The sequence below is a fragment of the Loxodonta africana genome, chromosome 3 (assembly GCF_030014295.1).
Source record: "Loxodonta africana isolate mLoxAfr1 chromosome 3, mLoxAfr1.hap2, whole genome shotgun sequence".
In the NCBI taxonomy this organism is placed as follows: Eukaryota; Metazoa; Chordata; class Mammalia; order Proboscidea; family Elephantidae; genus Loxodonta; species Loxodonta africana.
Window position 1 is genome coordinate 104595354 of NC_087344.1, and position 17353 is coordinate 104612706.

The following is a 17353-nucleotide window of genomic DNA, read 5'->3' on the forward strand; positions in this document are numbered from 1 at the left end:
TGTTGAGTGGATTCTGACTCATAAGGTGAGAATCATCAGGTTCTTAGGCTTGACAACAGAGAACAAGGCTGGAAAAATTGGCAAGTACTAGCCAATGAAGGATGTTGTATACAGTGAAGTCAGGAGACTGAAGTTAGGGGGAAACTACAGTGGCTTTGGGGCAGGAAGTGACCTGATCAAGTCTGTGTTTTGGAAACATCACACTGGAGAGAGAGTGAGGATGGATCAGATGAGGGAGAGCCCTCTATTAATAACCCCCACACTACCTCCCAGGAGTGAAGCTACAAGTGAGGGCGTGAGGAAGGCCCTCAGATCACCTCCCACATCTGGGTCTGCCTTACTGTCATCTCACTGAGCACTAGGCTGGTCAGAGACATAGATGTCAAGTCAGGGACAATTGTTTTTAGTACCCACATTCCTCTTCTACACACAAACCTTTCATCCATTGCCCAAGCCTTCCTTGCTATGCAACTTTCAATAAAAATGAAAGTGCCCAACGTAGTGATACAAACCAATCCATGCTAAGGTATTCCTGACCAAACACGTCATCTCTCCTGGGAAGCATTTTAATTTAGAAAGCGGGTCAAGCCTCAAACAAAAAGGTGAATTATTAATGGTTAACTTCAAGGCAGGCTCTAGAAACCCCGGCCCTCTCTAAAGAGAAGTGTCGTAGGCCTCACATGGTCCAAACTTGGCACAACTCCACTTTGGCATCTATTTGGGGTATTCTGTATCTTTTCAGCCCCCACCCTCCAATTCTTTCTCCTCCTCCTCACAAGCTGTATCTCGGGCTTCCCTTGCCCCACACGATGCAATGTGCTTTTTTTTAATTTCCAGAGAGTTTTCTCCTTTGCTCACTGAGCTGAGAGGTTTGCCGGGAAATCTGTAGCTATTCTGACTTCCACTGTCATCATAAGACTCCCTTGGGCTGCAACTTGCACAGACAGGCAGAGTCTTTACAGAACAGGGGTTCCCTTTCCTTGGCTTGTGGTGGCTCCTTGTTGGATATATCTAGCTGCCAAGTTGTTCTGGTTAGTCCTGTTTTAGCATCCCTCACAGTCCCCTTGCCCTGAGGAAAGAGGAGAATCGGGGGGTGAGGGCAACCTGCATTTGCTTTTCCCAGTCACATAAGCGGGAATGCAGAGGGCTGTGGAGGCTGCCAACGTTCTAACTAAATTGCCTTTATGTGAAACATGAGTTCCCATCCCAAAGCACCCCTGCATCTCAACCTCACCGTGAGGTGGGTGGTGCATGCTTCTGCCCACTGCGGTGCTGAATGGCCAAGTCCCAGGGACCCTTTCTTGATGTGCTTTTCTTCTCCATAGAACGTAGCCCTTGTATTCTTGCTGTCTCATCGCTTCATGTTTTCAGTTTGCTGAATGCGGTGTGAGGCAGGAAGGCATCAATGAGAAAAACAAAGCTGATCAATGTTGAAGGAGCACTTGTTGCAAATGAAAAGAAATGTGACCTTTTGCCACCCAGCTTACGCCAAAGCATCTTCAGAGTGGAGAGCCCCTGTAAGCAGCACAAAAACTTCTGTGACCTAACCATTCAGAAGGAAGCTGTATAGTGTGGTTTGGGGCAAATCTAGCTCTTCCCTTTGCTGTGTAACTCTGGACAAGTGCTTTACTCTTCCTAACCCTCAGTTTTGTCATCTGTATAATGGGAATAATTATGCCTGTACCTTCTTTACACAATTGTTGTGAGGATTAAATTATTTAACGCCTATTTTATGTGTATATGAAATTTAACATACCTGGCATAGAATAGGAAACCCTGGTAGCATAGTGGTTAAGTGCTATGGCTGCTAACCAAAGGGTTGGCAGTTCGAATCCGCCAGGCGCTCCTTGGAAACTCTATGGGGCAGTTCTACTCTGTCCTATAGGGTTGCTAGGAGTCGGAATCGCCTCGATGGCACAGGGTTTGGTTTGGTTGGGTTTGGCATAGAATAAGGGCTTATTATATAGTTTCTTACTATGGTTAGGCTGATTTAATAAAAAGCAGCATTGAAAACCCTGAGCTTGAATTTTAGCTTTAAACCCTCCACTATGTTCTGGCTTTGTGAATTTGAACAGGTTACTTAAATTCTCTGAACTTGAGTTCCTCCCTCTCTAAAATAAGGATGAGAAAACCTCCTAAGGGGTGGCTTTGAGGAAAGCACTTAGCACAGTACCCAGCACAGAACTGCAGACACTTAATAAATGTTTGTTTTTCTAGCGCTGTGGGTCTGAACCGCATTCAGATCACCTGGGAGCTTTTTAAAAATCACAAATGCCTAAGCTGCATCCCTAGAGAATATGATTTAATAGGTCCGGGGTGGAGCCTGGACATCAGTATTTTTGAAAGCTTCCTGTAGAGAGTCTAATAAGCAGCCAGGGCCGATTACTACTCCCCAGCAGATGACGTTACATGGTGTGTGTGTGTGTGAGTGTGTGTGTGTGTGCACATGCGTGCGTGTGTTTTTTTCTTTTTTCTATCTGCCCCCAAGGGGCTGGCCAGAATAGCAGAAATTCTGGGCACAGTCGAATGTTCAGTACACCTGCAGGTCTAAGCCTTGGATAAGAAATGTGCAGCAAAGGAATTGCATTCCATTTTATTCTTAAAAAAAAAAAGTATTCAAAGGGTCCTTTTAGAGTCTTGAACTGGAAAGGTGGTAAGAAGTTTAGCCTAAGCCTCACACATAAAATATGGGAACTCCCAGTAGGTTGGGGATTTATATCTGGGGGTAATTCCAGGGTTTTGGCCTCCCAAGGGATATAAATTGAGGCCTTGAGAGTTTAATGTGAGGGAGGAAGAGGTGTTCTCATAATGACACCTTAAAAATCCAGGGCTCTGTTAATGCCTAGGGATAGAAATGCGTCATCTGTAATAGCAGGGGGTGAGTGGGGGTATGTCTTGGTCTCCGTGCTTATGTTTCCAAGATCCAAGTCTTGGTCATCTGAGAACCTTCTCTCTCCCCATAGGTTTATGGTATTAGTTACCCAATAAAAGTTGGGTTAATTTTACAACCCAAGTAAAATTTAAGCCAAAAAGGCTTCAGCCTTACTCTAGGATTTATGAAAGTAAACATGTGGAGTGCTTGCAGGGTTTTGCAACATTAAAATTTCAATGTCTTTATGTCGGGTATATGATATATTCTTCTGTATGTGTACTTAAAGTTTATGTTTTTCAAAAGAGCTTTGCAGTACAAACTATTTTCAGGACAAAATGGAAGATACTTCCCCCATCTCTGCTTCAAAATGACTATTTTAATGGTTGGGGAGTAGAAAGCAGCTGAAAACTAGTGTCTCTTAATGATCGGCCCTATCAGGTACTTTTCACCTGGTTTGTGCTCTAGGGTGATTTCTAGACTCCCACACTGAACCCCAGTGGGGAAGTTCAGGGCCATACACTAACCACAGTCCATTTTACAAACTAGGAACTTAGTAAATAACTATCCTTCAAATAAATGTCCTCTTTGGTAATTGTAAATACTTGAATAATAATCATATGTTACCTCTGATAGCACTATAAAAAACCTTTTACATTATATGATGGAATCCTCATGACTTTTACTTACGGGGTGTTGTTGATGTTAGTAGCTGTCAACTCATGGCAACCCCATGTATGCAGAGTAGAACTGCTCCATAGGGTTTTCAAGATTATGACCTTTCAAAAGCAGATCACCAGGCCTGTCTTCCAAGGCGCCTCTGGGCAGGTCAAACCGCCGACATTTCGGCTAGTCATCCAGTGCTTAACCATTTACACCACCCAGAGACTTTCATTTATGGAGTAGAGAGGTCAGTTATCATCTTCCTCTTATCCATAAGTAAACCATGGCTCAAAGAGGTCAGACATCTTGCCTTTGTTGTTGTTTTTAGGTGTCATCTAGTCGGCTCTGACTCATGTATAAACAGAACACATGTTGCTTGGCCCTGCACTGTCCTCACAGTCCTTGATATGTTTGAGCCCATTGTTGCAGCCACTGTCAGTCCATCTCATTGAGAGTCTCTCTCTTTTTTACTGATCCTTTACCAAGCATGGTGTTGTTCTCCAGTGATTGGTGCCTCCTGATAACATGTCCAAAGTAAGCAAGACAAAGTCTCTCCATTCTCACTTCTAAGGAACATTCTGGCTGTACTTCCTCCAAGACTATTTGTTCATTCTTCTGGAAGTCCATGGTATATTTGATGTACTTTGCCAACATCATGATTCGAGTGTGTCAATTCTTCTTTGGTCTTTCTTTTTCCTTGTCCAACTTTCTTATGCATATTGAGGTCATTGACAAGACCATGGCTTGGGTCAGGCACACCTTAGTCATCAGAGTGACATCTGCTTTTTAAAGATTTTAAAGAGATCTTTTGCTGCAGTTTTGCCCGGTGCAATGCGTCATTTGATTTCTTGACTGCAGGAAGAGAATTTTGTTCTCCTGACTTTTGTCCTGGGGTACTTTAACTTGGAGAAGAATGATATTTAGTTCAACTGATTTATTGACTCCAGCCAGGTTAGCAGAGGAGCAGCATCCAGGGTGGCTTTCAGCCCGTAAGCACAGCCGGCCGCCTTTTGTTTGGCTTGGTCTGCCCTTGAGCAACAATAGTTTGACTTATTCTCTAGATTTTCTTGGATTTAGTGACTCATTTCAGATTCATCAGTCCGTGCTTTGCCCTTGCCCTCTTTCTCCATGGTAGAAATAATGGGTCCTAAGCAGTGAGAAGCCCGCATAACTGGGCTGCCCTCTGGTTTCTTTCCAGAGGCACCCAGCTTCTCCCCTTGTCGAGAAAAAACCTGTTGCCGTCGAGTCGATTCTGACTCGTAGCTCCCCTTGTGGCTCCCCCTAATTGACATGTCAGTTGGAGTGGATCTTGTGGATAATGCGCCCACGCCTTTGTAGCAAATGAAGCAGAAAATAATCTCTGCTTAAAAAACAAAACAAAACCCTGTAGAACATGTGCCCAGATTTCCAACCCATTTCCTTTTTACTCTTATAACTACATCATCTTCCAGCCCACCACCAGCTGCGAAAATAAAAGTATTTTCTCTCATATTTAAGGACGATTTTTGTGCTTTGGGATGATTTTCTGGGGGTGTAGGAATTTTGACCAACATGACCAACAGATGTTTTAGGTGATGGATGGAACTGAGCAAGAGCCAGGTTCCTTAGCCCAGTCTTTAGGATACTGTGCCCGACTACGCCCCCTAGCGACTATTTAGGGCGTTGTACAGCCAGAGCCACATACGTGTGTGCTGCAACCACTAAAGTTTTCACTTTATTTTTAGAGATGAGTATGAAGAAGATGGATTCTGTCAGCCATACAGAGGAATTGCATGTGCGAGATTTATTGGCAACCGAACCGTCTATATGGAGTCTTTGCACATGCAAGGGGAAATAGAAAATCAGATCACAGGTAAGTAACACCAATGAAATTATACTTAGCCCTTGAATAACTATTTTTCTCACCAATAGTTTTTTTGAGCCCTTCTCTTGGTAAAGTATTAGGCTAGGCATAAGGACTGGGAGCAGTAACATAAAGAAGCGTGAGATATGATTTCTGTGCTCTGGAATTTACATTAAAATAATTTATTGAAGGTTGCATTTAGAGGAAAAGGAAGCTTTGAGAAGTCTCACATCCATTCAAACACTCAATAAATATTGAGCGCTTTCGGTGCACCAGGAACTGGGCTGAGCACTGAGGATGTGATGGAGTGGTGAATAAACCAGGTAAATCTCTGCCCTCACAGAGCTTACTGTTTGGAAGCAACATGCTGTAGAGTAAAAGGGAATGAATTTAGGGTCTAGCTGAATGCTAATCCCAGAACTAACATTATTGTGACTTTGGGGAAATTGCTAACCTTCCGTGAATATCTCTTTCTTCATCTGCAAAATGAATGATGAGGCGAGATGATCCTAGGACTTTTCCTACTGTAGCTTTCTCTATTTTAGCCTTCATATTTTTTTAATTGAAAGCATTTTTCAGTTGAAACCTAATAGTGAAGCCCTTTGTGGTACTCAAGAGTTGGTATTGTAGCCCACGTTGTACAGTTTTGCTGGTGGTTGTAGCAGCCTTGGACTTCTTCCGTTGTTGTAGTTATTATGTCTCTGTGCCATGTATCCTTTGAAATCTATTAAAATTGGCTTCAGGTTTTAATAGGGTTGCCAGATTTAGCAAATAAAAATACAGGATACCCCATTAAATATGAATTTCAGATAAACAACAAATAATTTTCTAGTATAAGTATGTCCCAACTGTTTATTCGAAATTTAAATTTAACGGGGCATCTTCTAGTTTATTTGGCAACCCTAGGGTTTAAGAGAGCCAAGGACAAACCCAACGTGGGCACGTCGAACCACAAAAAGTCCGGAAGGTATACCCTATGGGAAATTTGACAGAACTTGAGGTGGGAGGTGGAGTTATTTAACTTGGAAAAGCAACTATAGGAAGATGTAGTTGCCACTTACTGAAACCCTCAGGCTTTCAAGAGGAAAAATAATTCTGTGAAATTCCAGAGAACAGAAGTAAGGCTGATGGGGAGGAGATGCTGAAGGCACAATTCAACCTAACCTAAGAACATTTTAACGTGCTTTTAGCTAAATATTCACAAAAATAAATGGGAAGTTCTGATATAAATATTTGGTAATCCAATTATAATAATCCTTTCAGGGTAATTTTCAATGAACATCATTTTACTGGAAAGTATTATACTTTGGAAAAAAAAAAAATCCATTTAACTTCGTTTAACCCAGCATTTCCCAACTTGTCTGGCCAGGACCTGTAATTTTTCATAACACTATTTATGTCCTATGGAATTAATATTCTGAGGAACATACTTTGGGAAACAGTGCTTCAACAACCTCTTAGGCTGCCTCTTGTCATTGGAGGTATTCAAAGGGAGAGTGGGTGCTCCTTTTGTACATGGATACTCTGTTGGGTAAGAAATTAGGCCACAGGACCACTAATATTCTATAAGTGTCACTGGAACAACTGAGGTGTACTCTTCAGGAATTACTAAGTGAGTTGCCTCATTTTTCAGAAGGTGGAGTAGAATGCATCCAAGCTACAAAGAAATTACCACATTTTTACACAAATAACGCACCAACCGCACTCCACGCCCCTCCCCACCATGTACTTTTTGTAAGAGCTGCTATGTTAAATTTTTTTTTTTTTTACATGTTGGTATAAAAAATTGGCATAGCAGCTCTTACAAAAATATCTTGGTGGGGTGTTAAGGGAGAGTGTGGTTGGCAAACAAACATAGAAGATGGGTGTTATTTGTGTAAAAATGCTATAAGCAAGTTACCCAAAGTCATCCAGCAGGTCAGAGGCAAGCCACAGAACTAAATTCTGTGATCAGGCACAGCCTCTGCATAAAGCAAGCTCTGCCCTGCAGCTGTCAAATGTTTTCGAAACCTCACAAAACTAATAAAAAGTACCGGATGAAACACAGAGTTCTGTTGCTTTGTAGTAAAAATGAAAAATACATTGTACTTTAACCTAATTAATTCTTTTTATTAGGAAACGGTACATATGTAATATAAGCTTGTTTTTTTTTAACTTTGTAGTCAAAATGTTTTTTTCAAGCCAGTAAAAGTAAGCTGCTTAGACATCTGAAATGAATGTCCTTCTCTTGGCCTTGTCTGTTTGAGCACAGCAGATCCTGTCCAATGTGGGTTTATATCTGATATCTGTTGACCAGATAACTAGAGAAGATAAACCCTGACCCCTGGGAGTTAGTAATTGTTTGTTTTTCAGCTGCCTTCACCATGATCGGCACCTCCAGTCACTTATCTGATAAGTGTTCTCAGTTTGCCATACCTTCCCTGTGCCACTATGCCTTCCCATACTGTGACGAAACCTCATCTGTCCCAAAGCCCCGCGACTTGTGCCGCGATGAATGTGAAATCCTGGAAAACGTCCTGTGTCAAACAGAGTACATTTTTGCAAGATCGAATCCCATGATTCTGATGAGGCTGAAACTGCCAAACTGTGAAGATCTCCCCCAGCCAGAGAGCCCAGAAGCTGCAAACTGTATCCGAATTGGAATTCCCATGGCGGATCCTATAAATAAAAGTAAGTGGTAGCCCCTAACCATCTTCTGTTCTTCCCTGGGTCCAGCAATCCCGTGGCAGAATGAATTCTGGAACTTGACGCATAGTAATTATTCAGATTATTAGCCAGATTACCTCCCGATGGGCTGAACATGGTGCCTACTTTCAGGAAGTTTCATGAAGACCAACCAGTAAACCGTTGCTGTAGAGTCAATTCCAACTCATGGCAACCCCGTGTGTGTCAGAGCAGAACTGTGCTCTATCAGGTTTTCAATGACTGATTTTTCAGAAGTAGTTCACCAGGCCTCTCTTCTAAGGCACCTCTGGGTAAACTCCAGCCTCCAACCTTTTGTTTAGCGGGCGAGCACGTTAACCATTTGTAGCACCCAGGGATTGTTTCTTGAAGACAACAATGTGAAAATATGAGGGCTTCCTGCACCCTTTGCCTCCTCATCAGCAACAACAACAACAAAAAAAAAAACTATTTGAACATTTCTCATCCATCTATAATTAAACTTAATGGCAATTTTTAGTCTGCTTTTGGTACTTAATAATACTTTATTAGTTAAATTAGTTAATACATCTAAAATGCTTAGAACTGTGCTTCCAAAACCCAAACCAAATCAATTGTCATCAAGTCGATTCTGACTCAAAGTGAACCTGTAGGACAGATCAGAACTGCCCCGTAGAGTTTCCAAGGCTGTAAATCTTTACAGAAGCAGACTGCCACATCTTTCTCCCACGGAGGGCTGGTGGGTTCGAACTGCTGACTTTTCAGTCAGCAGCAGAGCTTTTAGTCACTTCACATTCCAAACCCAGTGCCAGCGAGTCGATTCTGACTCATAGCGACCCTATAGGATAGAGTAGAACTGCCCCGTAGAGTTTCCAAGGAGCGCCTGGCGGGTTTGAACTGCCGACCCTTGGGCTAGCAGCTGTAGCACTTAACCACTATGCCACCAGGGTTTCCATTCACTTCACATTAGCACATAGTAAATGCTCAATAAATATTATTCAATATCACTATTATTATCATTACTATAATCTTATTGCTCTGCCAAAATCCAGTTTATTTCAAGTCGAGATTCTACAGCACTGTCAGGTGACAGCCCCTGTGGTCTCCTGGAAGGACTACTTAATAGCCCTGATTCTCAAGGGTGTCCAGTCCATCGGCACAGAGATGGCCTTAACTCCTGTTAACCCATTGCTGTCCAGTCGATTCCAACTCATAACGATCCTATAGGACGGAGTAGAACTGCCCCATAGGGTTTCCAAGGAGCAGCTAGTGGATTCGAACTGCTGGCCTTTTGGTTAGCAGCTGAGCTTTTAACCAGTACACCACCAGGGCTCCAGTTAAAAACCAAAAACCAAACCCAGTGCCGTCGAGTCGATTCCGACTCATAGCGACCCTATGGGACAGAGTAGAACTGCCCCACAGAGTTTCCACGGAGTGCCTGGCAGATTCAAACTGCCGACTCTTTAGTTAGCAGCCATAGGACTTAACCACTATGCCACCAGGGTTTCCATAAGCCCATAATACACTGCCCCTAATAAACATGTTCTGTGAATCACCTACTAAATTCTTTATCACATGATTCAAGACTAAGATCAACACTCAGGAATGGAAGGAAAAATTTGGTTTGAACCTTCCCTGAACCATTCATTAGAAAATGGCCCATGTGCCCCAGGTCCCAGCCAGTTCTGATTTCCTCTGTATGTAATATTAGAAATACTAGTGGAGGAACAGTTTTGTTCCTGAAGCATAAGTTTAAATCCTCCCAGGAATGCAGCTGCTGGCCAGGGTTGGAGGCTCTGCCCTGCCAGGCCCCTGACTGCAGAGAGGTTTTGACCAAGAGGTTAATTACATGTCTTCGCCTCCAGAAAGTGCTGGCTGGGAGCTCCAGAGTCTCCTCTGCTTTTTCTCTCAGTTTGCACTTTAATTTTGTGTCTTTCAGATCACAAGTGTTATAACGGCACAGGTGTGGACTACCGGGGCACCGTCAGTGTGACCAGATCTGGGCGGCAGTGTCAGCCGTGGAATTCCCAGTACCCCCACACACACACCTTCACAGCCCTGCGCTTCCCAGAGCTGAATGGGGGGCATTCCTACTGCCGCAACCCTGGGAATCAGAAGGAGGCCCCCTGGTGCTTTACCTTGGATGAAAATTTTAAGTCAGACCTCTGTGACATCCCAGCATGTGGTAAATAGCAAGCTGTTGTCTTTAATGTGTTTAATCACCTTTCAGAGATCTCCCACCCCACCCCCACTTTCCTTAGAAGAATTGTGTAAAGGGGGCAAAGGAGACTGATGGTGTTTATTTGATCTCAAACCATGTCTTTAGGTTAGATGTTGTTGTTAGCTACCTTCTAGTCAGCCCCTGATTCATAGTGACCCTGTACACAATGGAACCAAGTGCTGCCTGGTCCTGCACCATCCCCATGATTGGTTGCGGGGTCGGGTCACTGTGACCCATAGGGTTTTTCATTGGCTGATTTTCGCAAGGAGATCGCTAGACCTTTCTTCCTAGTCTGTCTTAGTCTGGAAGCTCCATTGAAACCTGTTCAGCATCACAGCAGCATGCAAGCCGCCACTCACAGATGGGTGGTGACTGTGCATAAGGTACATTGGCCTGCATGTGAGGTACACTGACCAGGAATCAAACTCAGGTCTCCCACATGGAAGGTGGGAATTCTACCACTGAACTACTACTCCCTCCCTAGGCTAGACGGACCTTGCCATTTCTACATCAAACCGTTTTCAAGGTACCAAAGCACATTTTCAAGGGCAAATTGCTTTTATACCTACAACCCTTGCACTAGTGCCTGTAATAGGAAATAGTTTCTCTGGAGGCACAGGTGAAACAGCTCAGAGTTAGTCATGTAGAAAGGGCAGAAAAAGATGTTACCCATAATGGCCCATATCTAAGTATACATTTTAGCACAACAGGTGTATTAGAAGCAGAAAGATAACTATTTTCTGTGTGTCCTTGAGAGCACCTACAAAGCAGTGTCGTTACAATCCTTGCTCAGTCATCCTGAGCAATTTGTCTCATCGTTCTGTGCTGCAGAAGGGCACAGGTGTCTAGAGAGACAATGGGATTCTTGGGTCAGTCTGTTCCTTTTTCACAGAAATGTTTACAGGAAAAAGAGAATGAAGGTGTCAGTGAAACCCAGAGTTCAAGACTATTTTGGAACTTGTATTAGTCTTCCTGGTCCTGGTTCTCCTAGATAGTGTCAAGTGAATTCCCGAGGTATAGTGGGGAGGCAGGCTGTCATTGCTGGGAAAGCCAAGGCGAAACTACAGGGTGGAGGTCAAGCAAGAAGAAAGTCACAGGACACACAAATAACAGAAGTCAAGGTGAGCTGGCTCTTTAAGTAGATGATTATCCACACCATTCATTCAATAGTATTTCTTCAGTACCTAAACAAACAAAACAAAAACAAACTCGTTGCCATCTAGTTGATTCAGACTCATAGCGACCCTATGGGACAAAGTAGAGCTGCCTCCACTGAGTACTTACCGTATGCCAAATACTCATCTAGGCGCAGGAATGTAGCAGGGACCCTAAGGTGGGAGTAGGCCTAGCACATCCAAGAAGGGGCAAGGAGGCCATTGAGGCTGGAACAGAATGAACAAGGAGGAGAGTAGTACAAGCTAAGGTCAGAAAAGTAACAGGACCAAATCATGGAGCATCTTGTAGGCCATTGTAAGACTTAAGCTTTTAACCTTTTTTTTTTTTAAGTCAGGGAGGCATTAAAATGTTTTGAGCAGAAGCATGGTATGATCTGACTTATATTTTAAAAGGATCACTTTGGCTCCTGGGTTGAGAATAGACTGTGATGACCAGATTGCTGATGGATTAGATGTGAGACATAAAACAAAGTTAGGATCAAAAGCAGCTCCAAGGCTTCTGAATGGGGTTGCGTTTTACTAAGATGGAGAAGACTGCAGGAGAAGCTAGTTTGATGGGACCTGGAATCAGGAGTTTGTTTTTGTTCATGCTGAATTTGAAAATCCCCTTTAGATATCCAAAAGGAGATGCTGAGGAGGCAACTGGATATTAAAGTCTGGAGTTCAGGGCTGAGGTCTGGCTTAGAGATAAACATTTTGCAAATTCCAGCATGTAGGTGGCATTTAAGGCTGTCAGAATGAGTGGGAAGCCAGGCTTAGAAAATGAGGAGCCCAGCCCTGAAGGGAAGAGGAGCATATCTGGCTTATGAGGTATGGATGAGAAAGGAGGAAGTGTTAGTTGAAGACAGTTGTCTTACACTGAGTGATCAGTGTAGGTAGATTCTATTCCTAATGTAACAGCTATTTTATTAAATGACTACTATGGGCTAGATCCTATGCGAGACACCTTGCCCCTGTGACCACATTTAATCTCCATATCCAGTCTCTATCATCTGCATTTTATGGATGATGAAGCTGAGATTCAGTAAGAATTATGCAACTTGCCCAAGGACATCCAGTTTTCAGTGGCTGAATTGTATAATTCCCAAGTTTGTTCTTTCTACTTAGCAATACTCTGTCCTCTAAGAGAAAGCAAAATGAATCTACTTAAAAGCAATAACAAGTAAACTGTAAATACATAAGCTATAAACCCAATGCTGTCGAGTTGATTCCGACTCATAGCGACCCCATAGGACAGAGTAGAACTGCCCAATAGGGTTTCCAAGGAGCACCTGGTGGATTAGAACTGGCAACCCTTGGTTAGTAGCTGTAGCTCTTAGCCACTATGCCACCAGGGCTTCCAATAAATCCATAGTTCATAGTAAAAGCAGTTTATCACAGTAGATAAGGGCGTATGTCAAAGTACTTGGGTTTGAATACCACTTCTTCAGTGAACTAGCTTTGTGCTCTTAGGCAATTTTCTTAATCCCTCCTAGCTTTAGTGTTCTTATCAGTAAAATGGGAATGATATACACCTACTATTTATTATGAGAATAAATGAGTTGATATCTGTAAAGCCCCATGGTGCCTGAAATATAGTAAATGCTCAATTGATATTATTATAATTATACAGGCAACCTATAAAAGGGGAATGTTTGCTGTCAGTTCAGCAAATATTGAGCCAACTATGGGGTGGGGGACCTGAAAGAGGGATAAAATGTGATTCATGCCTTTATTGAGCTACAATAAAGTAGCTGAGTCAATTATAATGCAGCATATATGATACAATAGAGATTAGCACAGATGTCATGAGACAAAGAGGAGGAGGAGCTAAAATGTATTGAGGAAAGTAAAAATATTAAAGCAAACCCTTCTGTTGCCATCAAGTCGATTCTGACTTATAGCGACCAGATAGGACAGAGTAGAACTACCCCATAGGGTTTCCAAGGAGTGGTGGATTCAAACTGCCGACCTTTTGGTTAGCAGCTGAATGCTTAACCACTGTACCACCAGGGCCCCAGACAAGCCTTAGTGTTGAAAATTTGGGAAACTGTTATTCTACAGTTTTCATTTTTATATGTTCCCTGTTATCATATTGTCTTTTCCTATAGAATGGTTTTATGGATGGTTTGAACACACCGAGTTGGAGAACAAGGTGACCACACCCTCTTGTGTGTTGCTGGGTTTTAAAATACCTTCATATGAAGGATAAAGAACAAGTTAGGAAGTAAACTCTTAAAGCCACCATTGGTAACTTCAAAGCAAATTGTCCTGTATTTTTTAACGTCTTGTGCTTCATAGTTGGTGAGTTTTTCCATGTTATATTCAACATTAAGAGGACAGGAATGAAAACAAAATGCAGATTTACAATTATTTTCTTAGTTACCCCATCCCTTCTCTGGGTAAGATTGAAGATCTGCAGAAGAGCCAAGGACAAAAGCAACACTTACCATGTTCCACATGCCAGTCTCAGTGCTTGGTGTTTTCACGTGTTTTATTTATACGCATCCTCACACTGTGATAGGTATTATTAACCCTATTTTGCTGATCACAAAACTGAGGCTCAGAGAGCCCAAGGCACCCAACTAATACTTGGTAGGTCTAACTCCAAAGCTATTTTTCTTGCTCCTCTACTGTGCTGTCTCATGATACTGATGTGTGTCCATAAGGAGACCAAACGGATTGCTTTGAATTGTTTCTTCCAGAAGAAACACATTGTTTGTTCACTCCTCACTAGGTAAAATGCCTTTGTCCTTGAAGTAACTTCTGATCCTTAATGTCCAACTAATGCCCATCGAGAATAATAATTGCCCCTAGGCTGGAAGTTTTGTTGATATCTGATTTAAGGACTCTAACTCTATTAATGTTTTAGTAAACATGATAAATTATACCTAAAAAGTATTGGTTTTCATTTCAATAGTCTTCCTAAGCAATCACACATTCTGAGGAATGAAAGAAATACGACAAAAGTCTTTCAGACTACAGAGAGAGAGATCACTTACATTTATAAAATACCTACTAGGCATCTGCACCATCTCAGTGCTTTACATGTTCATTTCTATTTCTAATTCATAACCACACTGTGAGGAGGTGTTGTTAACACCCAGTGAGGTTCAGAAGGGTTAAATGACTTTTCTAATTCACATAGCTAACCATTGATAGGGTTAGACTTCGAACCCTCATCTATGTAAACACAGCTCTGACCGAATCCCAAAGCTTATGCTCTTTTCCGAGACATTCTAGTAGCTCCCGTTTAAAAGTTTTTCAGAAATAAATCACAAGAAAGACAATAGGCTGAGCCTGTGGATTCCACCATGCTGATTCCCATCATTTGTTATGACATCAAAGAATGTTTCCTTGTTGATGAAGAAATCCATCATAGCATTACTCAGTATACTATTACAGTATTAATCAGTACAGGGATGTCAGAAACCCTCAGAATATTTCTTTCTGAATATCAGTCTGCAAAGGACACATTTATAGTTCTGGGAACTGGTTAATTCTGGTCACGTAAGAGAGAGATTTAGATGAAAGTTAAATCTGGAGGTGACAAGGCAGTTTTCACCACTTAGAATAAAAAGGAGAAGAACATTTTTATTGCATTTTGAAAGGAAACAATTCCTCTTTAATTCTTCAAGCCAAGCCACAAATGCAACCATTAAAGGAACTGGGGATCCTTGACATGTGATCAGTTAGAAGCTGCTGAGAGGCTGGTGGCTCTCCAGCATGAGAAGCAGAAAAGAGAACCGGTCAGCATGAGCCGTTGTTCTGAGGCAAGGCTTCTCATCAACAGCTCACCCTCTAACAAAATCTTCATAGCATCCTACTTTATAGCACCTTTTAGAGCATTTGCTTTTTTCCCTCATTTCATCCTCATAAAATCCATGAAAGATAAACAAGGTAGAATTTCCGCCAAATTTATCATGTGAGAAAACGAAGGCCCAGAGAAGTAAAGGCTTGTCCAGGATCATCAGCGTGTTAATGAGAACCAGTCTCCAATCTCTGGGACCACTGCTCTTTGCTCTACATCAGTAGTTCTCAACCCAGGGAAATTTTGCCTCTCGTGGAACGTTTGACAATGTCTGGAGACAGTCTGGTGGTCACAACGGATGAGGTGGGAGTAGATGCTATGGGCATCTAGTGGGTAGGGGTGAGGGATGCTGCCAAACACCCTACAATGCACAAAATGGTCCATGCAAATAATTATCCAGTCCCAAACGTCAACTGTGTTGGATTTGAGAAACCTTTTCTACACTATACAATCGTAGAATATAGAATAACAATAATATTAAACAGCAATTACCATTTATCGAGTGCTTACAGTGAGCCAAAAACTATGCTAAGAGTTTTTTTTATGCATTATTCCATGTAAAATAGTTTTATAACCTTTCGGATAGGGTTTTATTATACCCATTTTACAGACAAGAAAGAAAACTGAGACTTAGAGAGGTTAAGTGACTGGTCCAAGCTCATTGTGAATGAGAAGTGGACCAAGGACTCAAACCTATGATTTCTGTATGTACGTGAGTGTGTGTGTGTTTGTTTGAGTGTTGGTAGATAGATAGAGAGAGAGAGAGATTGATAGATTGATAGCTGATAGGCAGGTAGGTAGATAGGTAGGTAGAAAGAGAGAGAGAAAGAAAGACAGATACAGGCATCCCAGGGTTACGAACAAGACCCGTTCCTTTAAGTTGAATTTGTAAGTTGGTAACAGGTGCGTATGGTTCTTTTTCAGCCTTTCTTTAGCACAAGAAACAACTCAAAGCCTTTTCAGTAATTTAGAAGCTGAAGGTAAGATGAAGAATTTGTTGTGAGTAGGGGTTGGTTTGTTTCAATAATAACAACCAATAACCCACTGCCATTGAGTCGATTCTGAAATTGTTTCAAAGTGAGGGCAAATTTACATAACTTTAAAGGGCAAGTACAAGTTGTCTATACGTCAGACGCTGGTAACCCAGGGACTGCCAGTAGGTAGGTAGGTAGTAGGTAGATAGGTAGGGTAGGTGGGTGGGTGGGTGGATAGGTAGGTAGACAGGCAGACAGATAGATGCACAAAAGAGATAGATGGATATTAAGATTAACTTTTCATCTAAAAATGAGATGTCGTAAGTTAGTAGGGCAGATTTGAAACGAGTCTTTTTCTTTCTCCTTCCCAAATAGTATGGAGTCTCATGGGAATGTTTCTGCATTCTTTAATTAAGTCTAAGTTGAGGAGATTTCAAAATCTCTATGGGGTTTCTCATTTTCCCACTGATAACTTTTGTTTTAGTTTCAACTAAGTGAGGCTAAAAAAACGTATAGGCCTAATTAAATGCAGAATGTAAGCATTTGCTGTACTTTCTAGAATAAAGGCATTTGAGAATAGTCTGCCACGGATTGTTTTATCTGTGAACTTTCATTCTAGGACAGAAAATGAAATTAAACACAACCAAATATATGTGCTATGAATTCTGGGAGTTAGCTCTGCTAGGACTGTGTAGATGTGCCCAGGCAGTGCCTGGACAGAGTGAAAGAAAAGGAAAAAAAAAAACCTGACCTCTCATCCTCCCTGTCTTTTCTTTCACGTCCCAGGCATCTAAAGATTACCCAGAAACAGTGCCATCGAGTCGATTCTGACTCATAGTGACCCTATAGGACAGAATAGAACTGCCCCATAGAGTTTCCAAGGAGGGCGTGGCGGATTCGAACTGCCGACCCTTTGGTTAGCAGCCGTAGCACTTAACCACTATGCCACCAGGGTCTCCTTATCTAACGATTAGAATGGTTAATTATTTATTCAGTTACTCAGTGAAATCAAAGTGTTGCGTTTCTACTGCTTCGAACTGTGTGAACAACCTAGATCAGTTCATGCTGTCATGTAGCTTATAATCGAGTGAATCAGACTACCATGATAGGTATTATGAGATAGTTTCCAAAATTTATGTGTGCTACTACGTGCTTTG

At 42.0% G+C, this 17353-nt stretch overlaps 1 protein-coding gene across 1 annotated transcript in view; it reads left to right on the forward strand.

The window, feature by feature from the left end:
• The window catches only part of ROR1 (receptor tyrosine kinase like orphan receptor 1), a 221880-nt gene that overhangs the window by 172109 nt on the left and 32418 nt on the right, over positions 1–17353 (forward strand). Inside the window, exons 5-7 of the mRNA XM_064279955.1 lie at positions 5257–5384; positions 7728–8045; positions 9976–10221. Coding sequence (XP_064136025.1) covers positions 5257–5384; positions 7728–8045; positions 9976–10221 — 692 coding nt within the window. The remainder of the gene's footprint in view (positions 1–5256; positions 5385–7727; positions 8046–9975; positions 10222–17353) is intronic.